We start from the raw sequence: 26,110 nt of genomic DNA, 5'->3' as shown, positions 1-26,110 counted from the left end.
GAAATTCCAGAAGCCTCACACACAGAAATGCAGAGTAAACAGTGGTGCCCCTATGATCCCAGCCCTGCACCTATGCTTGCTCTGTCACCCCAAGGGCACTCGTACCTGGAGATGGTCGATCTTCATCTTTCTGCCTCAGCCCTGCGTCTCGCCCTGTGCTGAGAGCACCTGGGCCTGGGTCCAAGGGCGTTCTCTGTTCACGTTATGACTGGGGTCCTGCTTTGCGCCTCACCCCCACCCCAGGCCCCTGCCCACAGCACGGGGTTAGGAGGGGTTCTGCTGAGTAGGTGGTGGCGGCGACCCCGGCCCCGTCCCCATTCTGGGCCTGTCTGCCAGGTGAATACAACCTGACCCTGCTCGTGTCCAGTACCTTCGAGAACCTGACGCAGCAGGTGCCTGTGAGTGTGCGCACCACCCTGCCCGCCATGGCCGTGGCCACGGGCAGCCGGGTCCTGGTGGCTGGCTGGCCTGTCACCTTCTTCCCGCACCCGCTTCCCTCGCCTGGGGGTGTCCTGTACACGTGGGACTTCGGGGATGGCTCCCCAGCTGTAACACAGCCCCAGCCAGAGGTCAACCACACGTTCGCCTCGAGGGGCGCATACCACATCCGACTGGAGGTCAACAACACGGTGAGCAGCACAGTGGCGAGTATCAGCGTCCGTGTCTTCGAGGAACTCCGTGGCCTGACCGTGAGCCTGAGCCCGGCCGTGGAGCAGGGTGCACCCGTGGTGGTCAGCGCCACCCTGGATTCGGGCGACAACGTCACATGGACTTTCGACATGGGGGACGGCACAGTGCTCACGGGCCCTGAGGCCACGGTAGAGCACGTGTACCTGCGGGCGCAGAACTGCACGGTGACCGTGGGCGCGTCCAGCCCCACTGGAAACCTGGCCCGGAGCCTGCCCGTACAGGTCTTTGTCCTGGAGGTGCTGTGGATCGACCCTACGGCCTGCATCCCCACCCAGCCCCACGCCCAGCTCACAGCCCACGTCACCGGGGACCCTACCCACTACATCTTCGACTGGACCTTCGGGGACAGCTCATCCAACACAACCGTCCGAGGGGACCCGACAGTGATGCACAATTTCACACGTAGCGGTACATTCCCCTTGGCGCTGGTCCTGTCGAGCCACGTGAACAAGGCGCATTACTTCAGCAGCATCTGCGTGGAGCCCGAGGTGGGCAACATCACCGTGCGGCCCGAGAGGCAGTTCGTGCGGGTTGGGGACGCAGCCCGGCTAGTTGCCTGCGCCTGGCCCCCATTCCCCTACCGCTACACCTGGGACTTCGGCACCGAGGATGCTGCTGCCCGCCTCGGGGGCCCCGAGGCCACATTCACCTACTGGGACTCAGGTTCCTACCTGGTGACGGTCACCGTGTCCAACAACATCTCAGCCGCCAACGACTCAGCACTCGTGGAGGTGCAGGAGCCCGTGGATCTCACAGGCATCAGGGTCAATGGCTCCCACGTGCTGGAGCTGCAGCAGCCCTACCTGTTCTCTGCTGTGGGACGCGGGCACCCCGCCACCTACCTGTGGGAGCTGGGGGATGGCGGGCGGCTCCAGGGCCCTGCGGTCACCCACGCCTACAGCAGCACGGGCTGCTTCCCCGTCAGGGTGTCCGGCTGGAACGAGGTGAGCCGTGGGGAAGCCCAGCTGAATGTCACCGTGCAGCGGCGCGTGCGGGGGCTCAGCGTCAACGCCAGCCGCACGGTGGTACCCCTGAACGGCAGTGTGAGCTTCAGCACCTCCTTGGAGGTGGGCAGTGACGTGCACTACTCCTGGGTCCTCTGTGACCGCTGCACGCCCATCCCTGGGGGCCCCACCATCTCCTACACCTTCCGGTCTGTCGGCACCTTCAACATCATTGTCACGGCTGAGAATGAGGTGGGCGTCGCCCAGGACAGTATCTTCATCTATGTCCTGCAGCACATCGAGGGGCTGCAGGTGGTGGGCGGCGGCAGCAGCTGCTGCTTCCCCACCAACCGCACGCTGCAGCTGCAGGCCGCAGTCAGGGATGGCACCAACATCTCTTACAGCTGGACCGCTCAGCGGGACAGTGGCCTGGCCCTGGCTGGCAGTGGCAAAGCCTTCTCGCTCACCGTGCTCGAGGCTGGCACCTACCACGTCCAGCTGCGGGCCACCAACATGCTGGGCAGCGCCTCGGCCAACCGCACCGTGAACTTTGTGGAGCCTGTGGGGTGGCTGGCCGCCGCCGCCTCCCCGAACCCGGTGGCTGTCAATGCAAGTGTCGCCCTCCGTGCTGAGCTGGCTGGTGGCAGTGGCGTCACTTACACCTGGTCCCTGGAGGAAGGGCTGTGCTGGGAGACCCCAGAGCCATCCACCACCCACACCTTTCCCAGCCCCGGCCTGCACCTGGTCACAGTCACGGCCAAGAACCAACTGGGCTCAGCCAACGCCAGCATTGAGGTGGCTGTGCAAGTGCCTGTCAGTGGCCTCAGCATCAGGGCCGGTGAACTGGACTGCAGCTTTGTGGTGGCCAGTTCCACCGTGCCTTTCTGGGGGCAGCTGGCCTCGGGCACCAACGTGAGCTGGTACTGGGCCGTGCCGGGTGGCAGCAGGCATGGCCAGCACATCGCCATGGTCCTCCCTGACGCCGGTACCTTCTCCATTCAGCTCAATGCCTCCAACGCGGTCAGCTGGGTTGTGGCCACACACAACCTCACGGTGGAGGAGCCCATCGTGGGCCTGGTGCTATGGGCCAGCAGGAAGGTGGTGGAGCCCGGGCAGCTGGTTCACTTTCAGATCCTGCTGGCCACCGGCTCGGCTGTCAGCTTCCACCTACAGGTCAGCGGGGCTGGCCTCGAGGTGCTCCCCGGGCCCCATTTCTCCCGCAGCTTCCCCCGGGTCGGGGACTACACGGTGAGCATCCAGGCCGAGAACCACGTAAGCCGGGTGCAGGCGCAGGTGCGTGTGTCGGTGCTGGAGGCTGTGGGTGGGCTCCAGGTGCCCGACTGCTGCGAGCCGGCCATCGCCACGGGCGCCGAGAGGAACTTCACGGCCCGGGTGCAGCGGGGTTCCCGTGTTGCCTACGCGTGGTACTTCTCGCTGCAGAAGGTCCAGGGGGACTCGCTGGTCATCCTGTCGGGTCGCGACGTCACCTATACCCCCGTGGCCGCGGGGCAGCTGGAGATCCACGTGCGAGCCTTCAATGAGCTGGGCGGCGTGAACCACACGCTCGTGGTTGAGGTCCAGGACGTCATTCAGCACGTGGCGCTGCGCAGCGGCCGCTGCTTCACCAACCGCTCGGCCCGCTTCGAGGCTGCCACGAGCCCCAGCCCCCGGCGTGTGGCCTACCACTGGGACTTTGGGGACGGGGCCCTGGCAGAGGACACGGAGGTTCCCTGGGCGGCTCACTACTACCTGCAGCCTGGGGACTACCGTGTGGAGGTGAACGCCACCAACCTGGTGAGCTTCTTTGTGGCGCAGACCACGGTCACCGTCCACGTGCTGGCCTGCAGGGAGCCCGAGGTGGATGTGGCCCTGCCCCCGCAGGTGCTTATGAGGCGTTCCCAGCGCAACTACCTGGAGGCCCACGTTGACCTGCGCGACTGCGTCACGTACCAAACTGAGTACCGCTGGGAGGTGTACCGCGCCACCAGCTGCCAGCGGCCTGGGCGCATGGCCCGGGTGACCCTGCCCAGTGTGGATGTGAGCCGGCCCCAGCTGGTGGTGCCACGGATGGTGCTGCCTGTGGGCCACTACTGCTTTGTGTTTGTGGTGTCGTTTGGGGACACACCGCTGGCACGGAGCATCCAGGCCAATGTGACAGTGGCCCCTGAGCGCCTGGTGCCCATTGTCGAGGGTGGCTCCTACCGTGTGTGGTCGGACTCTCAGGACCTGGTGCTGGATGGGAGCAAGTCCTATGACCCCAACCTGGAGGACGGTGACCAGACGCCGCTCAGCTTCCACTGGGCCTGCGTGGCCTCGACACAGGTCAGCCACATGGCGGGGCAGTCGTCCTCCTGATCCCCCTTAGGTCGTTTGTGTGAATGAGGCTGGCAGGCTCTTGGGTCCGCTTGATATGTCTGAGTGCCTGGTGGGCTCGATCCCAGCAGGGGGAGGGGTCTTCCCAGCCATCCCCGGGCCAGGCTCTAATTGGAGGCAGGCCTAGGGTCTCACCCTCGTGCGCCCCCCGCCCCCACCGCCCCGTTATGGACTGCAGAGTGAGACTGGCGGGTGTGCGCTGAACTTCGGGCCCCGTGGGAGCAGCGTGGTCACCATCCCCCGGGAGCGTCTGCAAGCCGGTGTGGAGTACACCTTCAACCTGACCGTATGGAAGGCAGGCCGCAAGGAGGAGGTCACCAACCAGACGGTGGGTGCTGCCCTGGCCCAGCCCTGGGTGGAGCTACCAGCCCCCAGGGTGGGGGGGACTGCCAAAGAGGCTGAGTGCACAGGGCCCCTGCCTGCACATAGTACCGAGCACCCTTTTTTTTTTTTTTTAATTTATCTTTGGCTGTGTTGGGTCTTTGTTGCTGCGCGTGGGCTTTCTCTAGTTGCGGTGAGTGGGAGCTACTCTTTGTTGTGGTGCGCAGGCTTCTCATTGTGGTGGCTTCTTTTGTTGCGGAGCATGGGCTCTAGACGTGTGGGCTTCAGTAGTTGTGGCACACGGGCTCAGTAGTTGTGGCTCACGGGCTCTAGAGCACAGGCTCAGTAGTTATGGCGCATGGGCTTAGCTGCTCCGCGGCATGTGGGATCTTCCCGGGCCAGGGCCCGAACCCGTGTCCCGTGCATTGGCAGGCAGATTCTTAACCACTGCGCCACCAGGGAAGTCCCCGAGCACCCATTTTTAAGGTTTTTTTTGGTTTTTTGGGTTTTTGTTTTAGTGCTTCTAGAAGCTATTGGTTTTAAGTTACTATTACTCTTGATGCTAATTCTACTTAACAAGATGCTAATCTGGCATTGCTTTTTTCCAAAAAGGCCATAGCTGCACATGAAGCTTAGAGGCGCAGCACAGGCCCTAGTGGTTTGTGAGAAATTTACTGTCTCCGCAGCACTGAAGGCCAACAGCGAGGAGACACGTCCCTTCCCCAGAGCATGGTGTCCCCTCCCTGAATGGGGAGGGCCTGTTCTTGCCTGTGTGTGGAGCACGCTCTCTCTCCCTCCCTAAGCCGCCAAGCCGTCAGGACCACGTATGCTTGGCCCCATGGCACCACTCCTGCTGCTGTAACAAGAGGGGGTGCATCAGGCCCTGCTGGTGCCCGGGATGGGGTGTCCGTCCCCCGTGCCAGGTTTCTGCCCGGAGTGGCCGTCTGGGGTTGTCTGATGTGGGCCCTGCTCCCAGTGCAGAGAGCAGTGCGAGGCTCAGATGGGGCTGCGCTGAGCTGAGCTATGCTTGTCCCCACGCGGACACTCGTCCATCCGTACCTTCATGCCTCTGTTCATCTATCTGTTTGTAGCCGAGCACCTGTGGAGTGCCTGCTATGTGCCAGGTCCAAGACCGGCCCGGGGTGCTGCAGAAAATAAGCCCATCATGGTCTGCGCTTCATTAAATTCCCTCCTCCCCCTATGCTCCCCCCCACTGCCCCTCGCTAATCCTAGGAGTCACAAAACGACGTAAATATCCTGGGTGAGGGCTGAGCTCATGGCCCCACAGAACCTGTGCTTCGGGCTGACTTAGGAGTTGGCTGGGCCTGAGGAGCTTCTGCAGGTGGGAGGATGGCAGGGGCAGGGGCCCTGCTCTTCCATGGGTTTCGCTACCACCCACCACATGGGGCAGACTCAAGGGTCTGGGCCTCAGGAGCAGAGCCCCAGTCCGGAGGCTCCTGGCCAGGGTGGGCATGTCTCTCTCTAATCCTGCCCGGCCTCCAGGTGCTGATCCGGAGGGGCCGGGTACCCATCGTGTCCTTGGAGTGTGTGTCCTGCAAGGCGCAGGCGGTGTACGCAGTGAGCCGCAGCTCCTACGTGTACCTGGAGGGCCGCTGTGACAACTGCGGCGGGGGCTCCGAGCGCGGGGTGAGCAGGGGGCCCCGGGTGGGGACCTAAGGTGGGGGGGCCTGGGGGAGACCCGCCCCTGAGCACCTGCGATCTGGGTGCCCCCTCAGCGCTGGGCCGCGCGCAGCTTTAGCAATGAGACGCTGGTGCTGGATGAGACAACCACGTCCACGGGCAGTGCGGGCATGCGGCTGGTGGTGCGGCGCGGCGTGCTGCGGGACGGCGAGGGCTACACGTTCACGCTCACGGTGCTGGGCCGCTCGGGCCAGGAGCAGGGCTGCGCCTCCATCCATCTCGCCCCGAACCGCCCTCCACTGGGGGGCTCCTGCCGCCTCTTCCCGCTCGAGGCTGTGCGCGCGCTCACCACCAAGGTGCACTTCGAGTGTGTGGGTGAGTACGGCCATGGGGCCCTGGTGATGGGGGGCATGTGGGGACCCCGCTGATGCCCTGGGGGCCCACAGGCTGGCAGGACGAGGAGGACGCAGGTGCTCCACTGGTGTATGCCCTGCTGCTGCGGCGCTGTCGCCAGGGCCACTGCGAGGAGTTCTGTGTCTACAAGGGCAGCCTCTCCATCTATGGGGCCGTGCTGCCGCCCGGCTTTGCGCCCCACTTTTTGGTGGGCCTGGCTGTGGTTGTGCAGGACCAGCTGGGTGCCGCCGTGGTCGCCCTCAACAGGTGAGCCTGTGCCCGTGGAACAGGGCCTGGCCGGGGGTGGGAGGGGGGCCCGCCACCTGTTCATCCACAGCCTCTGCCCACAGGTCTCTGGCCATCACCCTGCCAGAGCCCCCCGGAGAGTCCCCCGACGGCCCCCCAGATCTCACGCCCTGGCTGTACAGCCTCACAGAGAGCACGCTGCCTGGGCTGCTGCGCCAGGCCGACCCCCAGCACGTCATCGAGTATTCGCTAGCCCTCATCGCTGTGCTCAACGAGGTTAGTGCAGCCGAGGAGCCCCTCCTGCACTGGCCTCTGTGCTGGGGGTGGCCCAGACACCCTCTCCTGACCAGGGCCTCGGTACCACTCCTACTCCCAGCAGCACCCACTTGCGGGGCCCTCCCCAGTGCCAGGCTTCCCCCTCCTCTCCTCATGCCCCTAGTCCCCACGTGGGGTACTGGGGAATGCCCCTTTTGCCCTTGACACAGGGCTCGAGTCGCCGCTGGTATTAGGCAGCGGCCGAGATGCCTGCCCTTGGCCGGCCTGCACTGTGGGCGGGGCTGCCCATCTCCTGCTGACGGCTCCCCTGTGCCTGCAGTACGAGCAGGCCTTGGCCATGGCGGCAGAGCCAGACCCCAGGCGGCAACTGCGCGCCCAGATACGCAAGAACGTCACTGAGACCCTGGTCTCCCTGCGGGTCAACACTGTGGACGACATCCAGCAGGTTGCGGCCGCCCTGGCCCAGTGCACGGTAGGACGAGACACAGGCCCTGCGGCAGCCCTGGGCCCCCAACCCTGATGACCCGAGAGCTCCTTTCCCAGCCAAGTCTGTGTGGCCACGTTCCCGTTCTCAGCTGTCTCAGCGTGAGCCACGGGTGCCCCCCAGGGTGACCCTGCAGGGGTCCAGGGCACAAGGCCCAGGTGTGGGGAGGGGCGAGCCTGTTCTGTACTCTAGCTTGTGGGCCTGTGGTTACACCTGACCCCGCCACCCTCGCCTAGGACTCAGCAACTTGGCTGGGCTGGGCTCTGTCTTGACGGCGGGGGGGACTGTGTTCAGGGTGGCAGGGGATTGCTGCCGAGACCTCGTGGAGGAGAAGGGAGGGGAAGGTCTTCTGGGTGGGGGTCGCCCTGTCTGCGACCTGGCTTACTTGGCTCTGTGCGTGGCTGGGGTGGCCAGTGGGGCCACGTTACCTTGAACTCTGCCTGTGTGTGGGGAAGAGCCACTGAAGGGCTCCTGGCAGAGATGCCCATGGTTGTAGCCGTGTTTGGCATGGATTTTCCAGCTGCAACATGAAAGGTGGTTTTGGAACGGCTCCACGGAGGTGGGGAGGCCGCCGTCACAGAGGCTGCTCCAGGATCACAGCGAGCATGACGGAGCCGAGCTGGGCTGAGGGGCAGAAGTGGGGGGAGCTGCTGCTGAGTGGCCCCCACCTGGCCTGGGTCAGCCGGGCTGGAGTGGGGCTGGACATGGTGATGGGCTCCCTGCAGGTGTCCAGCTGGGAATTTGTGTGCCGCTCGTGCCTGAAGAAGACACTGCACAAGCTAGAGGGCATGATGCGCATCCTGCAGGCCGAGACCGCCACGGGCACCGGGACGCCCACTGCCATTGCCGACAGCATCCTCAACATCACAGGTGTGGGCGCCTGCTGCTCCTCGGACCTTCCCCCACCTCTCCCCAACCTCTACCCACCTTCCAATCTCTGCCCCCCACCGGACCTCTCCCCCCAACCTCTCCCCCAACCTCTCTGCCACCTTTCCCCCCACCAGACCTCTCCCCCAACCGTACCTCTCCCCCCGACCTTTCCCCATGACCCCTCCCCCCACTTCTCCCCCTAATCTCTCCTATCCGTAGGTGACCTCATCCACCTGGCCAGCTCGGACGTGCAGGGCCCACAGCCCTCAGAACTGGGGGCAGAGCCGCCGTCGCTACTGGTGGCGTCCAGGGCCTACCAGCTCTCGTCGGCCCTCATGGGCATCCTCATGCGCTCCCGTGTGCTCAACGAGGAGCCCCTGACCCTGGCGGGTGAAGAGATCGTGGCACAGGGCAAGCGCTCGGACCCGCTGAGTCTGCTGTGCCAGGGTGACGCCTCGGGCCCCGGCTGCCACTTCTCCATCCCCGCAGCCTTCAGCGGGGCCCTGTCCAACCTCAGTGATGTGGTGCAACTCATCCTCCTCGTCGACTCCAACCCCTTCCCCTTTGGCTACATCAGCAACTACACTGTCTCCACCAAGGTGGCGTCCATGGCTTTCCAGACACAGGCTGGCACCCAGATCCCCATTGGGCAGCTGGCCTCAGAGCGCGCCATCACCGTGAAGGTGCCCAACAACTCAGACCAGGCTGCCCAGGGCCACCGCATCCCTGCTGGCTCTGCCATTGTCCAGCCCCAGGCCTCAGTCAGTGTCGTGGTCACCCCCGAGAACAGCAACCCCGAGGCCGGGCTTCACCTGCAGCTTACTTTCATGGTGCTGAACGGTGCGTGGCGTGGCGGGGCCCTCGGTGGGCGGCCTCCTCTTCCCTCCTGTGGCCCAGCCTGTGTGGGGCAGTGGGGTGGCCAGGTGAACAGGCGTTTCTCGCGGGCACCCCCAACTCGTGGCCTTCGGTAAAGTCTGTCTCCTGTTTTATGGGGCCCTGGGGGCCTGGCTGGAGGGCAGCGGGGTGGCTGGGGAGGGCTTCCGGGGTTGTCCCCTGGGGTGTGTGAGCTGCCCGGGCAGGGGTCTGAGCCTGCACATGCCACCTGCAGAGCACTACCTGCCGGAGGAGCCTGAGCCCTACCTGGCCGCCTACCTGCACACTATGCCCTGGCCCAACGAGCACAACTGCTCCGCCAGCAGGAGGATCAGCCTGGAGGTCCTGGCAGGCGACGACCACCGGCCTTACACCTTCTTCATCGCCCCAGGGTGAGCACGTCCTGCCCTGGACCTGGGAGCAGTGGGACTTGTTGGTGGGGTGGGGCTGGTCTCTGAGGGCAGGTGGCCATGATCAGATCCGTATGTGCCAGGGCCCGGGGGCTCCCTGTGGGGTTTGGGGAGCGGGCCAGGCCAGGTCTGGCCATGACACCCCCCAATTCTCCCAGGACCAGAGATCTGGGCGCGAGCTACTACCTGAACCTGACTAGCCACTTCCGATGGTCAGCACTGGAGGTGTCCGTGGGTCTGTACACGTCCCTCTGCCAGTACTTCAGTGAGAAGGAGATGGCATGGCGGACGGAGGGCCTCGTGCCCCTAGAGGAGACCTCGCCCAGCCAGGCTGTCTGCCTCACCCGCCACCTCACCGCCTTCGGTGCCAGTCTCTTTGTGCCTCCCAGCCACGTCCACTTCATCTTCCCCGTGAGTGGTGCTGCATCCTTGGACTGCTGGGGAGCCCCGGCTCTGCCCTGAGCAGGCGAGGGCTGGGCTGCGCCCATGGGGCCTGACGGCTCTGTCTCCCCAGGAGCCAGCCTCAAGCGTGAACTACATCGTCTTGTTGACGTGCACTGTGTGCCTGGTGACCTACGTGGTCACGGCTGTGATCCTGCGTAAGCTGGACCAGCTGGACGTCAGCCGGGTCCGCGTCATCCCATTCTGCGGGAAGGGGGGCCGCTTCAAGTATGAGATCCTGGTCAAGACCGGCTGGGGCCGGGGCTCAGGTGAGGGGGGCTGCCTTCCTGATGGGGACTCTTGTACTAGAGGGGTGGCTTCCAGCAGGGGTTTGGGTCACCATGGCTGTGCCAGGCAGCAGCTCGTTCATCTGCACAGCGACCTGTGGGCACGCAGTGGGCTCGTAGTCCCTGTGGGCAGCCGCTGACGTGCGCAGCCGGGTGGAACAGCCTGACGATTGGTGTGGCAAATGATTATTAAATGGTAATAAGTCGTCCTGGTGAAAAGATTGTTTTCAAGGCCTCAAAAGCTCTTGAACTCTTGGTTAAAAACATGGAAAGAAACGTGATGATGTAGAGTTAGTACAGTGTAACATAAAGCGTTAGATGCTGAGAACTAAAGTGCCTTATTTCTTTGTGGGAAACTTACCAAGAGTAGTTTGAGCAGCACTTGCCTTCTCATCTGTAATTGCCACCTGAGGGGGCATCTTTGTGCCTCGGCCAGCGGACACTTTGCTGCCGACCTCTTGTCGTGCTCTCCTCACTGTGAAGTACCTCTGAGAGTTCTTTCCACGTGAAGTTTTTGCCGGCATCCATTGCTATGTGACGTCTTCATCCTTTTTGTTGCAACCATTGCTCTCATGTTGGTGAGTTTGCTGTCAGCGACGGCCTCTCCAGAGCCCCTGGGGCAGCGGCAGCGGCAGCGGCAGCGACAGCGGCCCCGTGGTTGGCTGTTTCTTCAGTCGTGTGTTTGCCTTTGACGCAAAGTTCGCTTCCTTGGTACCATTTTTCATTTCTTTGCTGTGCTTTCATCTTTGTTACCTGGTTCTCTCTTTTATTTTTTATTTTTTAATTTGGGTCTTCGTTGCTGCTTGCGCAGGCTTTCTCTAGTTGAGGTGAGTGGGGGGCTACTCTTCATTGCAGTGCGCAGGCTTCTTTCTCACTGTGGTGGCTTCTCTTGTGGAGCACGGGCTCTAGGTGTGCAGGCTTCAGTAGTTGCAGCACGCAGGCTCAGTAGTTGTGGCTTGCAGGCTCTAGAGCTCAGGCTCAGTAGTTGTGTTGCACGGGCTTAGTTGCTCCATGGCATGTGGGATCTTCCTGGCCCAGGGCTCGAACCCGTGTCCCCTGCATTGGCAGGCGGATTCTTAACCACTGCGCCACCAAGGAAGTCCCTCTCTTTTATTTTTAGTTTTTAAATTTTTTTCTGGTCCTCTGTGTTGATGACCCACTTTTATAAAACGTCGTGTAGGTTTATCACTAGGGACATGGAGGCAACACTGCTGTGCACTTGGTGGTCCGTGTGGGGACTGAGAGGTGTATGGTGACTGGTCACCAGCAGCCTCTGGGAGAGGTGACGTCACCCATCAGGACATGCGTCTCTTATGTAGCGGACTGAAGGCTGGCAGCCACCTTCACGTTCCACGCTGTTACTTGCAGTTAAGGCACCACCACAAGTGGCATTTGAATTGTGTCACTGGGGGCCGTTCATTTAACGGTTTGAGGCGACTGAGATCCGTTTGTATCAGAGCTGCAGGGCGAGGGCTGCCCGTGCCTGTCGAAGGAAGGTTGTCAGGGCAGACTCGCCCGGGGTCAGTGTCTGGTGGGCGGCAAACCCAGAGTCCTGCCCCCTGTCCCTCCGTCCTCCAGGGACCACAGCTCATGTGGGCATCATGCTGTACGGGGCAGACAGCCGCAGTGGCCACCGGCACCTGGATGGGGATGGAGCCTTCCACCGCAACAGCCTGGACATCTTCCAGATCGCCACCCCGCACAGCCTGGGCAGCGTGTGGAAGATCCGCGTGTGGCATGACAACAAAGGTCTGGGGGCCCCGCTGCTGCCGCCCCCACCCCCCTGCTGCCCACCCAGCCCTGACCGCCCTGCCCCTCCCCTCTGCAGGGCTGAGCCCCGCCTGGTTCCTGCAGCACATCATCGTCAGGGACCTGCAGAACGCCCGCAGCACCTTCTTCCTGGTCAACGACTGGCTGTCAGTGGAGACGGAGGCCAACGGGGGCCTGGTGGAGAAGGAGGTGCTGGCGGCAAGTAAGGCCCTGCCCCGATGGCGGGCCATGGGGTGGGGGTGGGGGGGTGGGGTGCCTGGCCCTGGGATCTCCTGAAGCCCTCCTGTCCCCGCCCAGGTGATGTGGCCCTGCGGCGGTTCCAGCGCCTCCTGGTGGCCGAACTGCAGCGCGGCTTCTTTGATAAGCACGTCTGGCTCTCCATGTGGGACCGGCCACCTCGGAGCCGCTTTACACGTGTCCAGCGAGCCACGTGCTGCGTCCTCCTCATCTGCCTCTTCCTGGGTGCCAACGCCGTGTGGTACGGTGCCGTGGGAGACGCTACCTACAGGTGGGTGCTGTGGGGGTCGGAACGCCCTCCCTCTGCCCAACCCCCAATCCTTCCTGCCCCACCCCCCAAGCCGGCCCCGTCTCTCCTCTCCTGCCACAGTGTGGGGCCCGCGTCCAGTCTGATGCCACTGAGCATCGACACCATCGCCGTCGGCCTGGTGTCCAGCCTGGTTGTCTACCCCGTCTACCTGGCCATCCTGTTCCTCTTCCGGATGTCCCGGAGCAAGGTGGGCGGGGCTCCTGGAGCGTGGGCACGGCTGCCCCTGCCGAGGGCTGTGCTGTTCAGTATGGCAGCCAGAGAGGGGTCAGGAGCCGGGGGAGAGATGCAGGGTGTCAGAATCAGGAGTGAACAGGGGTCACTGCTGACACCACCGAAGCAAACAGGACTGGCTGGAGAACCAGCTGATGCCCATGTCTCATAAGAAAGGGTCATACACCATGACAAGTGGCATTTCCCCCAGGAACCCAGAATGAACATCCTAAGCTGTATGTGGCTGGGTTTTTTTGGGGGGGCAGGGGGGTTGTTTTTTGTTTTTTTAAAATTTTTGGCCACACCACGGGGCATGCAGGATCTTAGTTCCCCAAATAGGGATCGAACCCACGCGCTCTGCAGTGGAAGCACGGAGTCCTAACCAGTAGACTGCCAGGGAATTTCCCATGTGTGGCTGTTTTTATATATGTGTATGTGTGTGTATACTTATTTTTATATATATATATGTATATATATATATATCTTTTTTTTTTCTTTTTGGCTGCGTTGGGTCGTCATTGCTGCGCGCAGGCTTTCTCTAGTTGCGGCGAGTGGGGGCTACTCTTCATTTTGGTCCACGGGCTTCTCCTTGCAGTGGCTTCTCTGGTTGCAGAGCACAGGCTCTAGGCGCACAAGCTTCAGTAGTTGTGGCACGCGGGCTCAGTAGTTGTGGCTCACGGGCTCTAGAGCGCAGGCTCAGTAGTTGTGGCACACGGGCTTAGTTGCTCCATAGCATGTGGGATCTTCCCGGCCCAGGGCTTGAACCCGTGTCCCCTGCATTGGCAGGCGGATTCTTAACCACTGCGCCACCAGGGAAGTCCCTGGCTGTTTATATTTAAGTTGATTAAAATTAGATAAAATTAAAACTTCAGTTTCTCCATTACACCAGCCACACTTCAGGTGTTCTGTATTGGCATGTGGCGAGTGGTTCCTGTGATGGACAGTGTAGGTGTAGAATGTGTGCATCTAGAACATTCTCCAGGACAGCACTGCTCTAGACTGCCTGCCAGGAGCGAGCATGCCTCCCCACAGCAGGGGCCCAAGCTGCCTCCCACTGACTGCCTGCCTCTCCTGCAGGTGGCCGGGGGCCCGAGCCCCACACCAGCAGGGCCGCAGGCACTGGACATGGACAGCTGCCTGGACTCATCTGTGCTGGACAGCTCCGTACTTGCCTTCCCAGGACTCGGCGCTGAGGTGCGGGCTCCCCAGGGCCTGCCCGGATGGGGTCGTGTTCTGGGCAGCCTGGAATCAGGTTTTCTCTGTGCTTCTCAACAGGCCTTTGCTGGACAAATGAAACACGACTTATTTGTGGAGGATTCTAAAAGGTGGGGGTCCCTAGAGAAAACGTGAGCCGTCTCTCCTGTAGGTCAGCTGCGCCTCTCATGTGCCGCGTCACATATCCTCGTCCGTGTGTCGTGGGGCTGTCCCGGGAATGTTTGCTCAGCAGCCCCGCATGTCCACGTGTGACGGGACTTGGGTTGGGTGTGTGTGCAGATGCGTCCCCCGGGCTCCCCTTGCTGACCTGTCGCCTGCAGCCTGGTGTGCTGGCCATCCAGCGAAGGCACCCTCAGTTGGCCAGACTTGCTGAGTGACCCGTCCGTCATGGGCAGCACCCTGCAGCGGCTGGCCCGGGGCCGGATGGGCCGCATGCCGGGCCCAGAGGATGACAGTCTCTCCCTGGTCAGCCCCTCCTCACCTGCCAAATACTTCTCAGCTTCAGGTGGGTGAGCAGGGGTGGGGAGGGTGGTGTCCCCCAGCTCCCCCCAGGAAGGCTCCAGGGCTGACACATTTTGCTCCCTCCAGATGAAGACCTGATCCGGCAGATCCTGGCTGAAGGGGCTGGCAGCCTGGCCCCCACCCAGGACACTCAAGGAGAAACGGACCTGCTCACTGGCCTGTGAGTGCCCAGCTCCTGGGGGTGGGGGGCAGCAGGGAGCCCAGCCAGTAACCCTGCTCCCTGTCTGGACCTGCCCTTGTGCTGTCCAGCCAGTGTGGGGTTGGGGCGAAGTTGTTAGGCCTCAGAGTCCCTCATCTGTTGAAAGACCTCGTGGGGTCACCAGGGTCCAGCCAGTGTTCCCTTTAGGGTGGCAGGAGGGAGGGATGTTTGAGTAACAAAAGGCCACCAGTGTGAGGCTGGCAGGACCTGCCGTGATGCGGGCTCGTTGCAGGCTTTTAAATAGCTAATGTTTTTCCTTTCGACACTATTTCAATTTCATGGTTTTTCTTTTTTCTTTTTTTTTGGCCGCACGGTGCGGCTTGTGGGATCTTAGTTCTCTGACCAGGGATTGAACCTGGGCCCTGGCAGTGAAAGTGCCGAGTCCTAACCACTGGACCGCCAGGGAATTCCCTTCAGTTTTATGTTTTGTTTTGGTTTTTTTAATTATTTAATTAATTAATTTATGGCTGTGTTGGGTCTTCGTTTCTGTGCGAGGGCTTTCTCTAGTTGTGGCAAGCGGGGGCCACTCTTCATCGCCGTGCGCGGGCCTCTCACTATCGCGGCCTCTCTTGTTGCGGAGCACAGGCTCCAGACGCGCAGGCTCAGTAATTGTGGCTCACGGGCCCAGTTGCTCTGCGGCATGTTGGATCTTCCCAGACCAGGGCTCGAACCCGTGTCCCCTGCATTGGCAGGCAGACTCTCAACCACTGCGCCACCAGGGAAGCCCCCCTAGTTTTATGTTTTTAAGAATTTCTCAACTTCTTGGCTGGTTTCCAATTTAGTAACAAAGATTCACATAGAATTACCTCATACCTCTTTTCTCATCTGTATCTATTTTAATATCCGTATTTCCATTCCTTTTAACTCTTCTAATTTTCAAGCAACCAAAAATTACTGAGATATACGAACTCTCTCAGAACACAGAGAAAAAGGTAAAGCTTCTCAATTTATTTAACGAAGACAGATAACCATGCCATGATGGAATTTTAATGAAGGAATTGCCAATCAGTTTTGAAACCTATGCTATGAGGAAGCCCTGGTAGTAATTAGCAGCTGACCACCCCACCACCTCCAGCCCAGAGCCCTCCCTGACACCCAGGTCCAGACATCCACCTGCCAGTAAGCAACTTCTCCGCATGAGTGTCCAGGGCAGCACAGACTCGCACAGCAACACGAGATGTCTCAGGAAAGGGCAGGTGCACTCTTGGACTGACCAAGACAAAACTCTTGGATTCATTCTCGACTCCTCTCTTTTCAAGTACTTCCTCACACGAGCCTTTAACAGATTCTGCCTGCTACTTTCTAGATTCGGAATCTGACCTTCTCTCCACTTGCCCTTGCACCTTCCATCCAAACATCATCCTCTGCCTGGACCATTCTGGGGCTGACTCAGCAGAGTCCTGTTCCTCCCTTACAGCTCACCTTCCTTCTCCCTGCAGCAGACTCTGCCACTGCCCTCCTGGGGTGGGGAGGGGGGCACATTGGTACGGGCTGTTGGTGGGAGGCCTCAGCTCTTCCCCATCTGGACCTCAGCACTAGGCTGCTTGAGCGTCCTCACAACATGGCGACCAAAGTGAGTGGTCCAGGAGAATGAGGTGGAAGCCATAGTGTCCTTTGTGGCCCAGCCCCTTATTCACACACGATCATTTCCACAGTATCCTCTTGGTTAGGAGGAAAGCATCACTGGGGCCATCCAGCAGGTGGCCTGCTGCAACTGGGCACAGTCCTCACGATGCTCCCCCAACCACACCTGATCTGGCCCCACCCCCTCCCTGTCCCTCTCCTGCCACCTCCGTCGCCCACTTCCTTTGGCTATGGCTTCCCTTGCTCTTCTGTCCTCATCTTTTATATTTGCTGCTCCCTCTGCCTGGAGGGTTCTTCCCAAGACAGGAGCCTCACGTTCTACTTCCTTCAGGTCTCCTCTCAGATGCTTCCTGATCAGAGCCTGCCTTCCTGCCCCGTGTAAATAATGTAAAAGGCACGGGAACGTGGGCGCGTGCTCGTGCAGGGCAGAAACAGGCCTCTGTCTCCATGTCCTCCCCTGCTTCGCTTATGCTTTCTGTCTGCTTCCTCCACCAGCACGTGCACATGACATGCACACGGACTGTGCTCTTGTCTCTCAGTGCGTAGAGCAGGGCCTGGCATCTAGTTAGGGGATGTCATGCTGGTTGTGACCGAAGGAATCAGTGAACCCAATCAGACATAGCCTTTGCTCTCCTGCAGCTTAGAGTCAAATGTCAAACTCTGTGTATTCTAGCTGAACCACTGATCCTGATACGACCTGTTTCTATCTGCATGTAAAATATAAACACATGTAGAGAAAAAGGACTAGAAGTAACTATTAACACTACTGTTCCTTGCATGATGGAAATCTATTTTCTACAAATAGTTTATGCTACTTTTATAATCAGAAAAGTCCATTTCAAGAAAAAAGTGTGTCCTGTGTATTCATGTCTGTTCTCTCTGTGCTGTCCCACCTCCAGAAGCCGTTAACGCCTTTTATTCCCTGGGAGACGCACAAAACCAGAAAGGTTTGCCGCCACTCAGCGGCAGGCATGTCTGGAGGCCCATTCTCTTCAGGGTACAGCTGTGCGGACCTGCCGCTAAGTGTGTGCACTTTGTCCCCAGTTCATGGCTGTCACCGTCTTGCTTCCCTCTTTTCTTTCTCCCCCTTCTCTCCTCTCCGCTCCGGCTCCCGTAGCTGCCCTCTCTCTGGAGCAGCTCTGGAGCCCGGAAGGTCAGGTCGGGCGGCGCCGGGAGAGACAGGCAGCTCGGCACGTGAAAGACACATGTACGTTTCCTTGTCCAGAAGCCGGTCTTGGGTTTCGCGTGCAGGGAGGCCTGGTTTGCTGGCACAGAGGTCAGGCTGGGGGACGAGGCTGGAGGCCGGATGGTGGCGCCGTGGGGGGGCGATGGCTGCTGGAGCGGTGACAGGATGGAGGGGCAACAGGTCACAGTGATGTGAGGCAAGGACCGGGTCCTGGAGGAGGTGACCTGGCCCCTCCCCAGAGTGACCAGTGGTGTTCTGGCCTCCAGCACCATCTCCACCTGGCTTGGGGCAGTGTCCTCTCTCTCCATGGACCAGGAGAAGGGAATGCACGGGCCCAGAGAGGTGGGCTGGCCGCGCCTTGGGCGGCATGTGGGCCGACAGGTGATTGCTGGCTGCTCCCCTCTGCCTGTGCCTCAGGTGCAGCACCCCTGGTGAGAGGAATCAGACGCTGATGCTGCCAGGGGAGAGGGGGCTGCCCAGCTCGAGCCTGACGTGGGAGCAGCCCCAGCCGGCAGAGCTGTCCAGGACAGGTGCGCTCCCGAGTCCCCAGGTTGGCCCTCCCCACCCCTTCCTCTGCGCTGCTGGTGACCTGTCTGTGTCTGCTTCCCCAGGGCTGGTGGAGGGTCTGCGGAAGCGACTGCTGCCGGCCTGGTGTGCGCCCCTGGCCCACGGGCTCAGCCTGCTCCTGGTGGCCGTGGCCGTGGGGGTGTCAGGGTGGGTCGGCGCTGGCTTCCCCCCCAGCGTGTCTGTCATGTGGCTCCTCTCAAGCAGCTCCAGCTTCCTAGCTTCGTTCCTCTGCTGGGAGCCACTCAAGGTAAGTGGGATGCAGGGGGGCCAGGCTGCCAGCCTCTGGCACCCACGGGCCCCTCTGATGCCAGCCCTGGTCCAGGTCCTGCTGGAAGCTCTGTATTTCTCGCTGGTGGCCAAGCGGCTGCACCCTGATGAGGACGATACCCTGGTGGAAAGCCCGGCCGTGACGCCCGTGAGCGAGCGTGTGCCCCGCGTGCGGCCGCCCCATGGCTTTGCACTCTTCCTGGCAAAGGAGGAAGCCCGAAAGGTCAAGAGGCTGCACAGGATGCTGAGGGTGAGCTCAGGCCATGCAGCCAGCGCCTGCCCTCCCTCTCTGGCCTCCTGGCCAGGGCAGCATCTTCCAGGAGGTCCTGCCTTTCTCAAAAACCTCACCTGCACCCTCTTTCTGACCACCAAAGGCCCTTTAGCAGGTGGTGTAGGGCTCTGCAGCCCCCGCCCCAACTCCCTCCCATCACCTCCTGGCCCATCCTCCTGTCCAACTCAAATGCCTGCTCCTTCCTGGCCTCACTGGGCCCTGGTGCGGCTCCTTGGCCTTCACGGACCACATCTGCCCCCAGGCCTGGCTCTCAGCACAAGGCCCCCTGGCTGTGGGCACTTTGCTGCCCAGCGTCCGGAAGCCCTGCTCTGTCACGGGTGGGGTGGGGGCAGGCTGGGTTCGGCTGACTCCGGGTCATCCCTGCCCCCCAGGGCCTTCTGGTATACATGTTCTTCCTGCTGGTGACGCTGCTGGCCAACTATGGGGACACCTCGTGCCACGACCATGCCTACCGCCTGCAGAGCGCCATCAAGCAGGAGCTGGACAGCCAGGCCTTCCTGGCCATCACCCGGTATGGACGCCCCGATATGCAGGCACAGGTCTGTCTTCTCGGCCAGGGTGGTGCTGATGCTGACCAGGGTCCACCTTGATCCCGCCCTTGGTCCAACCCAGCCCGTAGGGGATATTGGGAAGTACCTCAATACATTTTTGGTTGTCAGAACTGGAGTGGGTGTTGCTGACAATGGGTAGAGACCACAGATACTGCTCAACACCCTACGTGCCCAGGACGGCCCCACAATAGTGTTATTGGCTCCTGAGTGTCAGGAAGCCCAGGCTGAGGAACCAGGTTGTGCCTCGTCCCCTGGGGTAGCACTGGTCGCCTCCCCCTGGCTGGGCCGGGGCTGCAGTAGCAATGCTGTCTGGGCCTCTGACCCCTGGTGGGCACCGGAAGCTGAAGGATGGAGCATGTGACTCTGTCTGGTGTGGTCAGGTCTGATGAGTTCTGGCCGTGGATGTCCCACGTGCTGCTCCCCTACATCCACGGGAACCCGTCCAGACCAGAGCTGGGGCCCCCACGACTGCGGCAGGTGCGGCTACAGGAAGGTGAGCTGGCGAGGGGCACCCTGGCACTTACCCTTCCTTTTTTCCAAAGAGAAGCCTTTGGCCAGGGTCTGGTTCCAACTCCCTTAGCTGGGTGACCTCCCTGCCTCAGTTTCTCGATGTGTAGGTGAGACAGTGACATGTATCTTCTGGGTTGCTGGGAGGGTTCGGTGAGATCCCATAGAGCTCAGCCTAGGAGGCTGGTGAACAGTCAGTGCTCCTGGTTTGGCCGGGCTCATTCCCCAGCCCTCTGCTTTCAGCGCTCTGCCCGGACCCGCCTGGCTCAGGGGCCCCTATGTGCTTAGCAGCCTCAGGTGGCTTCAGCACCAGCGACTACGGCATTGGCTGGGGGAGTGCTGCCCACAACGGCTCTGAGATGTGGGCCTACTCGGCGCCGGACCTGCTGGGGTGAGCACGGAGGGCAGGTCAGGGTGCCCAGGGGGCAGGGGGAGTTCTCCAGAGGAGCCCCTCGTTCCAGCCTACTCCCAGGTTCTGCATGGCGCCGGCTCTGACACTGTCCTCCTCCCTGGCAGCGTCTGGTACTGGGGCTCCTGCGCCGTGTATGACAGCGGGGGCTACGTGCAGGAGCTGGGGCCCAGCCTGGAAGAGAGCCGCGCGCAGCTGGGCTTCCTGCAGCTGCACAACTGGATCGACAACAGGTGGGCGCCCTGCCCTCAGCCCCCTCCCGACCCCCGCCCACTGTGCACATTGGTCACATCTGCGGGCCGGCTCACTCCCACGCCCAGCTTCGCTGCTTCCGATCATCCCCTGAAGGAGCCCAGCGAGCCCGCCTGCAGCCCCGCGGCCTCCCCGGTGCACGCCTCACCCTCCCCTCAACACCTGCCCCCAAGCCTCTTCTGCGAGCGCATCGGCTTCTCCTGGCGCGGCCCCTTCCTTTCCACCCCGTCTGACTCCGGGCCCTCCGCGCAGGAGCCGTGCAGTGTTCGTGGAGCTCACGCACTACAGCCCGGCGGTGGGGCTGCACGCCGCCGTCACGCTGCGCCTGGAGTTCCCGGCGGCCGGACACGCCGTAGCGGCGCTCAGCGTCCGCCCGTTCGCGCTGCGGCGCCTTAGTGCCGGCCTTTCGCTGCCGCTGCTTACCTCGGTAGGCCCCGCCCGGCCCCGCCCGGCCCCGCCCCGGCCCGGCCCGGCCCTGCCCTGCCCTGCCCTGCCCTGCCCTGCCCTGCCCTGCCCTCGATGGCCCCGCCCGGGCCCTCGATGGCCCCGCCCCGGCCCTGACCCCTCCCCGGCCCCGCCCCCACAGGTGAGCCTGTTGCTGTTTGCTATGTACTTCTCCGCGGCTGAGGTGCGCGCCTGGCGCAGGGAGGGGCGTGCGCGCGCCACGCGGCCTGGGACCTGGGCGCGGTGGCTGCTGGTGGCGCTGACGGCGGCCGCAGCGCTGGTGCGCCTGGCCCAGCTGGGCGCCGCTGACCGCCAGTGGACCCGCTTCCTGCGCGGCCGCCCGCGCCGCTTTACCAGCTTCGAGCAGGTAGCACAGCTGAGCGCCGTGGCCCGCGGCCTGACCGCCTCGCTGCTCTTCCTGCTTTTGGTCAAGGTGAGGGTTGGGCCGGTGGGCCGGGGCGGGCCGGCGTTGGCGGGGTCGGTCGGCTGACGCCCACTGTCCACAGGCTGCCCAGCAGCTGCGCTTTGTGCGCCAGTGGTCGGTTTTCGGCAAGACGCTGTGCCGGGCCCTGCCAGAGCTCGTGGGGGCGGCCTTAGGCCTGGTGGTGCTCGCCGTGGCCTACGCGCAATTGGCTGTCCTGGTAGGTGCCAGTGGGGCCCTTGGAGAGGGTGGCTTAACCCAGGCCGCGCCTCACTCATGCCACCTTCCCCACAGTTGGTCTCCTCCTGCGTGGACTCACTTCGGAGCGCTGCCCGGGCCCTCCTGGTGCTGTGCCCCGGGGCTGGGGGTCCTGCCCTGTGCCCTGCGGAGTCCTGGCGCCTGTCCCCTGTGCTATGCACAGGGCTCTGGGCCCTGCGGCTGTGGGGTGCCCTGAGGCTGGGGGCAGTTCTCCTGCGGTGGCGGTACCACGCTCTGCGTGGGGAGCTGTACCGCCCAGCTTGGGAGCCACAGGACTACGAGATGGTGGAACTGTTCTTGCGCCGGCTGCGCCTCTGGATGGGCTTCAGCAAAGTCAAGGAGGTGGGTACGGCCCAGTGGGGGGTAGAGGGACGCACCCTGGGCCCAGCTGAGCCCAGGGCGCAGCCGGACTGACCGAGCCCCTGTGCCGCCCCCAGTTCCGCCACAAAGTCCGCTTTGAAGGGATGGAGCCCCTGCCCTCCCGCTCATCCAGGGGCTCCAAGTCTTCTCCGGATGTGCCCCCACCCAGCGGAGGCTCCGACGCCTCCCGCCCCTCCACCTCCTCCAGCCAGCTGGATGGGGTGAGCGTGGGCTTGGGCCGGCCGGGGCCCCGATGGGAGCCCGAGCCTGAGCCCTCCCGTCTCCAAGCTGTGTTTGAGGCCCTACTCGCCCAGTTTGACCGACTCAACCAGGCCACGGAGGATGTCTACCAGCTGGAGCAGCGGCTGCAGAGCCTGCATGGCCGCAGGAGCAGCGGGCCCACAGCCTCACCTCCCCCTAGCCCCTCCCCAGGCCTGAGGCCAGTCCTGCCCAACCGCCTTGTCCGGGTCAGTGGAGGCGTTGGCTTGGCTACAGGCCCCAGCAGGGCATCCCTGCGGGCCAAGAACAAGATCCACCCCAGCAGCACTTAGCCCCAGGGGATCTGGGCTCATGCCTCTTCTCTGGGGTGGGCCTGTGACTTCACTCTGGCCCCTCAGAGGCAGAGCAGACACCGCTCAGTATTATTATCTTCTGCCACCCTCGAGGTTTCGGGCCAGGCAGAACAGCTGCACGCAGGTCCCCCAGAGAGCAGGCAGCACTTGTCTGTGTCTCTCTGTGGGCTTCAGCACTTTAAAGAGGCCGCGTGGCCAGCTAGGACCCAGGGTCCCCTCCCTAGTTCCCTGTGGGAGGACACAACAGTATTGGACTGAGTGCCCGGCCTCTGAGATGCTAATTTATTTCCCGAGTCCTCAGGTACAGCGGGCTGTGCCCGGCCCCACCTCCTGGGCAGACATCTCCCCCTTGCTAAGGATCCAGGCTATGGGGGATGGAACCTGCACCTCCTGTCATCCTCCCCCCTAAATTATTACCTCCTCTGTCCCCCTGCTGAGTGCATTCACCTCCAGCTGCCGCTGTGTGTCTGTTGTCTGTCAGTAATTTATGTGGGGTTAAAATGTATATATTTTTGTACGTCGCTTTATTTTTCAATAGGGCCAAGGGGCCTGGTGGCTGAAACAGCCTGTGCCCACTGTCACCCACCTTGAGGGGGAGCTGGGACTGCAGAGCTGGCCTCCCTCCCCAGACACCTGCCCACACGGCTGGGGAAGCAACAGCCACTTCTTGGCTCCAAGTCTGGCCTTGGGCAGGTGCTGGGCAGAGAGGGCGGTTGGAGGGGCGCAACCACCCCAGGCCATTCTTGTCACCACCATGGCCTTATTCTCCTCCCCTGCCCAGGCCTGCTGGTGGGTCTGGGTGAGGCGCAGCACCAGTGCATGGCACGGGGCCCTAGGGTGGGTAGGGGGAAAGATCTCTCCCCGGGGGCTGGCTCCCGGGCCAGGGGAGGTGAGCATGACACTGCACGTGTGAGGCTTTCCTGAGGGCAAGGCCCCAACAGCAGCCTGACAGGCCCCCTCCCTGCTCCAGTGGGCGTGGCCAAAGCTACAGCCTTGATCCCACCCCACCCAACAGACGAAGTCAAATAAATGAGTTGACTGACCGTTCCAGTGTCTGTGTCCACGCTGGTGTCTGTCTGTGTCCAAGCACGCAGGCCTGGGCCACACCAGCACTTTATTTGCACAAATAAATACCACCCAGTGTACCTCACGGGGGCAGGGAGAGTCCGGCAGCATGGCTGCTCAGGTGACAATTGGGGGAGCCCAGGCACGTGCTCAGCATCTCAGAGAAGCCCCAATGGGACCGGGCACCAGCCCCCGTGCAGCCTCACACGAACTCAGTGAAGTCATCCACGGAGGAGACAAGGCGCTTCCGCTGGCCTGTCTCGTAGGTGGGCGTGGGCTCAGCTGGGGCCTGCGCGGGGGCCTTGGCGTGGCCGGGAGGGTGAGTCTGCATCAGGGGCAGGCTGGCGTTTGAGTAGTGGGCTTCCTCACGGATCTGAGGGAGAGGGAGCTTCGGCAGCAAGTCCAGAAGGGGTGGCGCATGCTCCCCAGGCTGGATACCAGCACCCCCAGTCGGCCGTCACGTCTCTGAGGGAGCGCCCCCACCCCCAATGCCCAGCGTGCCCACGGCCCAGCCTCCCTACCCGGTGGCGGAGCCGCTTGATGTGGCGGAGCCTGGCAATCCACTTGGAGGGATAGGTGTCGGTGGGGTTGGAGCGGCTGTGGTGCACCTGCGAGGCCATCTGGGGCGGGGAGGGTGGAACAGTGAGCCCTGCACAGGTGGCACCTGTGGGCCTGTCCCACCCACCTCCCAGGGGCCACCTCTGCTCACATTTGCGTGCAGGGCCATCTGACGGGCCACGAACGGCAGGTTTCGGTCGGACACGATCTTGGCCACGCTGGTGTCCACGAGGCCCTCCATGTCTGGGGAGACACGGCACTCACGTGGGGCTCAGAGCCCCGGGTGCCTCCCCACCTGGCCCCGCGCCTCACCTTTCCTGCACTGCAGCGACACCAGGTTGCACTCATAGTCCAGGGGGGTGATGATCACGTGGACAAAGTTGAACTGGCCCTGCCCGGACAAGAGCAGGGGTCACCCCAGCACCGAGGGCCACTTTCTGCCACCCCACACTTAGCCCAGGAGGGCAGCGGGCTCATTGGTTAGACGCTCGCTAACTCAGCACGTGTAGCCGCCACCTGCACACCCACACTTCCTCCTCACCTTGCCTGGGGGCCACCACCCTGTCACCCCTCTACTGCCTCACCTACAGCCTGCATAAGCCAGACGGGCACACAGCTCCCAATCCCTCCACACTGCCCAGGGCTTCTGTGCTACCCAGCGGACACCTGCCTCACTGTTGGCTGAGAGCAGCATGTGGAGCTCTGCAAGTTCCTGGGCCGCCCAGGATGGCACACGGAGCACCCACACCTCAGGCCCCTCTGAGGTTTCCTCCCATCCACGTGTGTGTGTGTGCATGCGCCGTCACCCTCCCCCCGCCCCCCCCCCAACAGCTCTACAACGCAGGAGGCCCACTTCGGCCTCCCCAGACACTCCTGCCTCTACCAGAGTCTCTGCCCCAAGCCCCAGGGGGTCTGTGTTCAGTGACCTCCTCCAAGGCTGCTCAATGCACTCAGAATAAATCCCAACGCCCCTGAGCACTGGCACCTCAGACCCTGGGCTGCGCCAGGCACCTGCCCACTCGGCCTTGCAGCTCGTCCACACGTGGCCACCCTGTGACAAGCCACCTGCACTGAGCCCACCTCCTCCCCGCAGGACCTCGAGCCCCAGCAACCTCCTCTAGGAAAGGGGGTGATACCAGGCCCAGCCCAACCGCTGTGCGACGACATGAGGGACGGACTGGGGGACAGGGCTCAGGGCTGTTACAAGCAAACGCTGCATACCCGCCACCTGCCATGCACCCGCCAAACACAGCCACACAAAACCCACAGCAGCGCACGGCTCCAAGAGGAAACCAACGGGTGTTGTCCTCATCACAGAAGAGGACACGGCCCAGGTGGGGGCCCGCCACCTCAGTGGGGTACACAAGCGGGTCGTGATGTCACCAACGCTGACCCAGCGGAGCTCGCTATCTCTGCTCAACACAGAGCAGGGGGCACTTCCCCAGAGAGATGCGGCTTCCAGCCGGGGGGCCTGGGGCCCAGATCCACGCCCACCTGCCCCGAGGGCCCCTTGCTCACTTTGATGGTGCCGAGCTTGAAGTCCTCGCCAGAGTCGTTGTAGACAATGGACACGAAGTCGTTGCCCAGGTGGCGCTTCTTGTCACAGCGGTGCTTGTCCACGTCCTTGGTGGGCATCAGGGTGGCGATGTGGAAGACGGCTGCGGGGCGGGGCGGAGCGGAGCTGAGCGGGGTGGCGCCAACCCAGGCAGGGTGCCAGTGAGGGCTCCTCAGGCTGAGGCTGGGGGCCAGGACAGGTGGCAGTGGGTGCAGCCCTCAGTGCCCCTGAGAGGAGGGCTAGGTTTCTCCGGAGGCTCCTGAGGGCCCGCAGGAGCTGGGAGGAGCGGGCACGGGAGGGCACACACCTTGCATGATGTCGTCATGCCAGCAGTAGGTGAACTGGCCATCCTCGCCGCACACGTCCAGGCCACCCAGGTACACCTTGTCCGGCTGGCAGTCCTTGAGCTCGATGAGCTTGCCCAGCCCCGTCAGGAACTCCGTGTACCTGTAGGAGCCGTGCTCATTGGACAGGATGGCGAGCTCACTGTTGCTCTGCAGGGAGACAAGCGAGGCACGGTGGCACCTGCTCCCAGGCCACCCCCCAACCA

The 26,110-nt window shown here is 62.5% G+C and overlaps 2 protein-coding genes across 10 annotated transcripts in view; one reads left to right on the top strand and one right to left on the bottom strand.

The window, feature by feature from the left end:
• PKD1 (polycystin 1, transient receptor potential channel interacting) overlaps positions 1-23,425 on the top strand; it is a 48,097-nt gene extending 24,672 nt beyond the window's left edge. Inside the window, exons 15-47 of one of the 2 annotated variants that reach the window (XM_061209684.1) lie at positions 337-3,956; positions 4,186-4,335; positions 5,832-5,975; positions 6,065-6,344; positions 6,416-6,629; positions 6,713-6,884; positions 7,204-7,356; positions 8,094-8,238; positions 8,458-9,078; positions 9,347-9,503; positions 9,680-9,932; positions 10,036-10,231; positions 11,828-11,998; positions 12,078-12,221; positions 12,317-12,527; positions 12,627-12,753; positions 13,854-13,970; positions 14,052-14,101; positions 14,312-14,496; positions 14,580-14,673; positions 17,414-17,503; positions 17,900-18,012; positions 18,094-18,296; positions 18,372-18,566; positions 18,980-19,119; positions 19,540-19,652; positions 19,910-20,057; positions 20,183-20,308; positions 20,580-20,754; positions 20,914-21,204; positions 21,278-21,412; positions 21,487-21,792; positions 21,888-23,425. In XM_061209684.1, the coding sequence (XP_061065667.1) occupies positions 337-3,956; positions 4,186-4,335; positions 5,832-5,975; positions 6,065-6,344; positions 6,416-6,629; positions 6,713-6,884; positions 7,204-7,356; positions 8,094-8,238; positions 8,458-9,078; positions 9,347-9,503; positions 9,680-9,932; positions 10,036-10,231; positions 11,828-11,998; positions 12,078-12,221; positions 12,317-12,527; positions 12,627-12,753; positions 13,854-13,970; positions 14,052-14,101; positions 14,312-14,496; positions 14,580-14,673; positions 17,414-17,503; positions 17,900-18,012; positions 18,094-18,296; positions 18,372-18,566; positions 18,980-19,119; positions 19,540-19,652; positions 19,910-20,057; positions 20,183-20,308; positions 20,580-20,754; positions 20,914-21,204; positions 21,278-21,412; positions 21,487-21,792; positions 21,888-22,361 (9,713 nt within the window). In that variant the 3' untranslated portion in view covers positions 22,362-23,425. The remainder of the gene's footprint in view (positions 1-336; positions 3,957-4,185; positions 4,336-5,831; positions 5,976-6,064; positions 6,345-6,415; positions 6,630-6,712; positions 6,885-7,203; positions 7,357-8,093; positions 8,239-8,457; positions 9,079-9,346; positions 9,504-9,679; positions 9,933-10,035; positions 10,232-11,827; positions 11,999-12,077; positions 12,222-12,316; positions 12,528-12,626; positions 12,754-13,853; positions 13,971-14,051; positions 14,102-14,311; positions 14,497-14,579; positions 14,674-17,413; positions 17,504-17,899; positions 18,013-18,093; positions 18,297-18,371; positions 18,567-18,979; positions 19,120-19,539; positions 19,653-19,909; positions 20,058-20,182; positions 20,309-20,579; positions 20,755-20,913; positions 21,205-21,277; positions 21,413-21,486; positions 21,793-21,887) is intronic. The other variant, XM_061209685.1, reaches the window with a different exon arrangement.
• Positions 23,426-23,435: 10 nt separating this feature from the next.
• The window catches only part of TSC2 (TSC complex subunit 2), a 38,172-nt gene continuing 35,497 nt past the window's right edge, over positions 23,436-26,110 (bottom strand). For all 8 annotated transcript variants that reach the window (XM_061209686.1, XM_061209688.1, XM_061209687.1 and 5 more), the window contains 6 exons: positions 25,868-26,054; positions 25,524-25,663; positions 24,318-24,396; positions 24,157-24,248; positions 23,969-24,067; positions 23,436-23,820 (listed from right to left, as the gene is read on the bottom strand). In XM_061209686.1, the coding sequence (XP_061065669.1) occupies positions 23,650-23,820; positions 23,969-24,067; positions 24,157-24,248; positions 24,318-24,396; positions 25,524-25,663; positions 25,868-26,054 (768 nt within the window). In that variant the 3' untranslated portion in view covers positions 23,436-23,649. The remainder of the gene's footprint in view (positions 23,821-23,968; positions 24,068-24,156; positions 24,249-24,317; positions 24,397-25,523; positions 25,664-25,867; positions 26,055-26,110) is intronic.

Source organism: Eubalaena glacialis, chromosome 13 (assembly GCF_028564815.1).
Source record: "Eubalaena glacialis isolate mEubGla1 chromosome 13, mEubGla1.1.hap2.+ XY, whole genome shotgun sequence".
NCBI lineage: Eukaryota > Metazoa > Chordata > Mammalia > Artiodactyla > Balaenidae > Eubalaena > Eubalaena glacialis.
The sequence above is the reverse complement of the archived record's forward strand: the minus strand, read 5'-3'. Positions and strand labels throughout refer to the sequence as shown.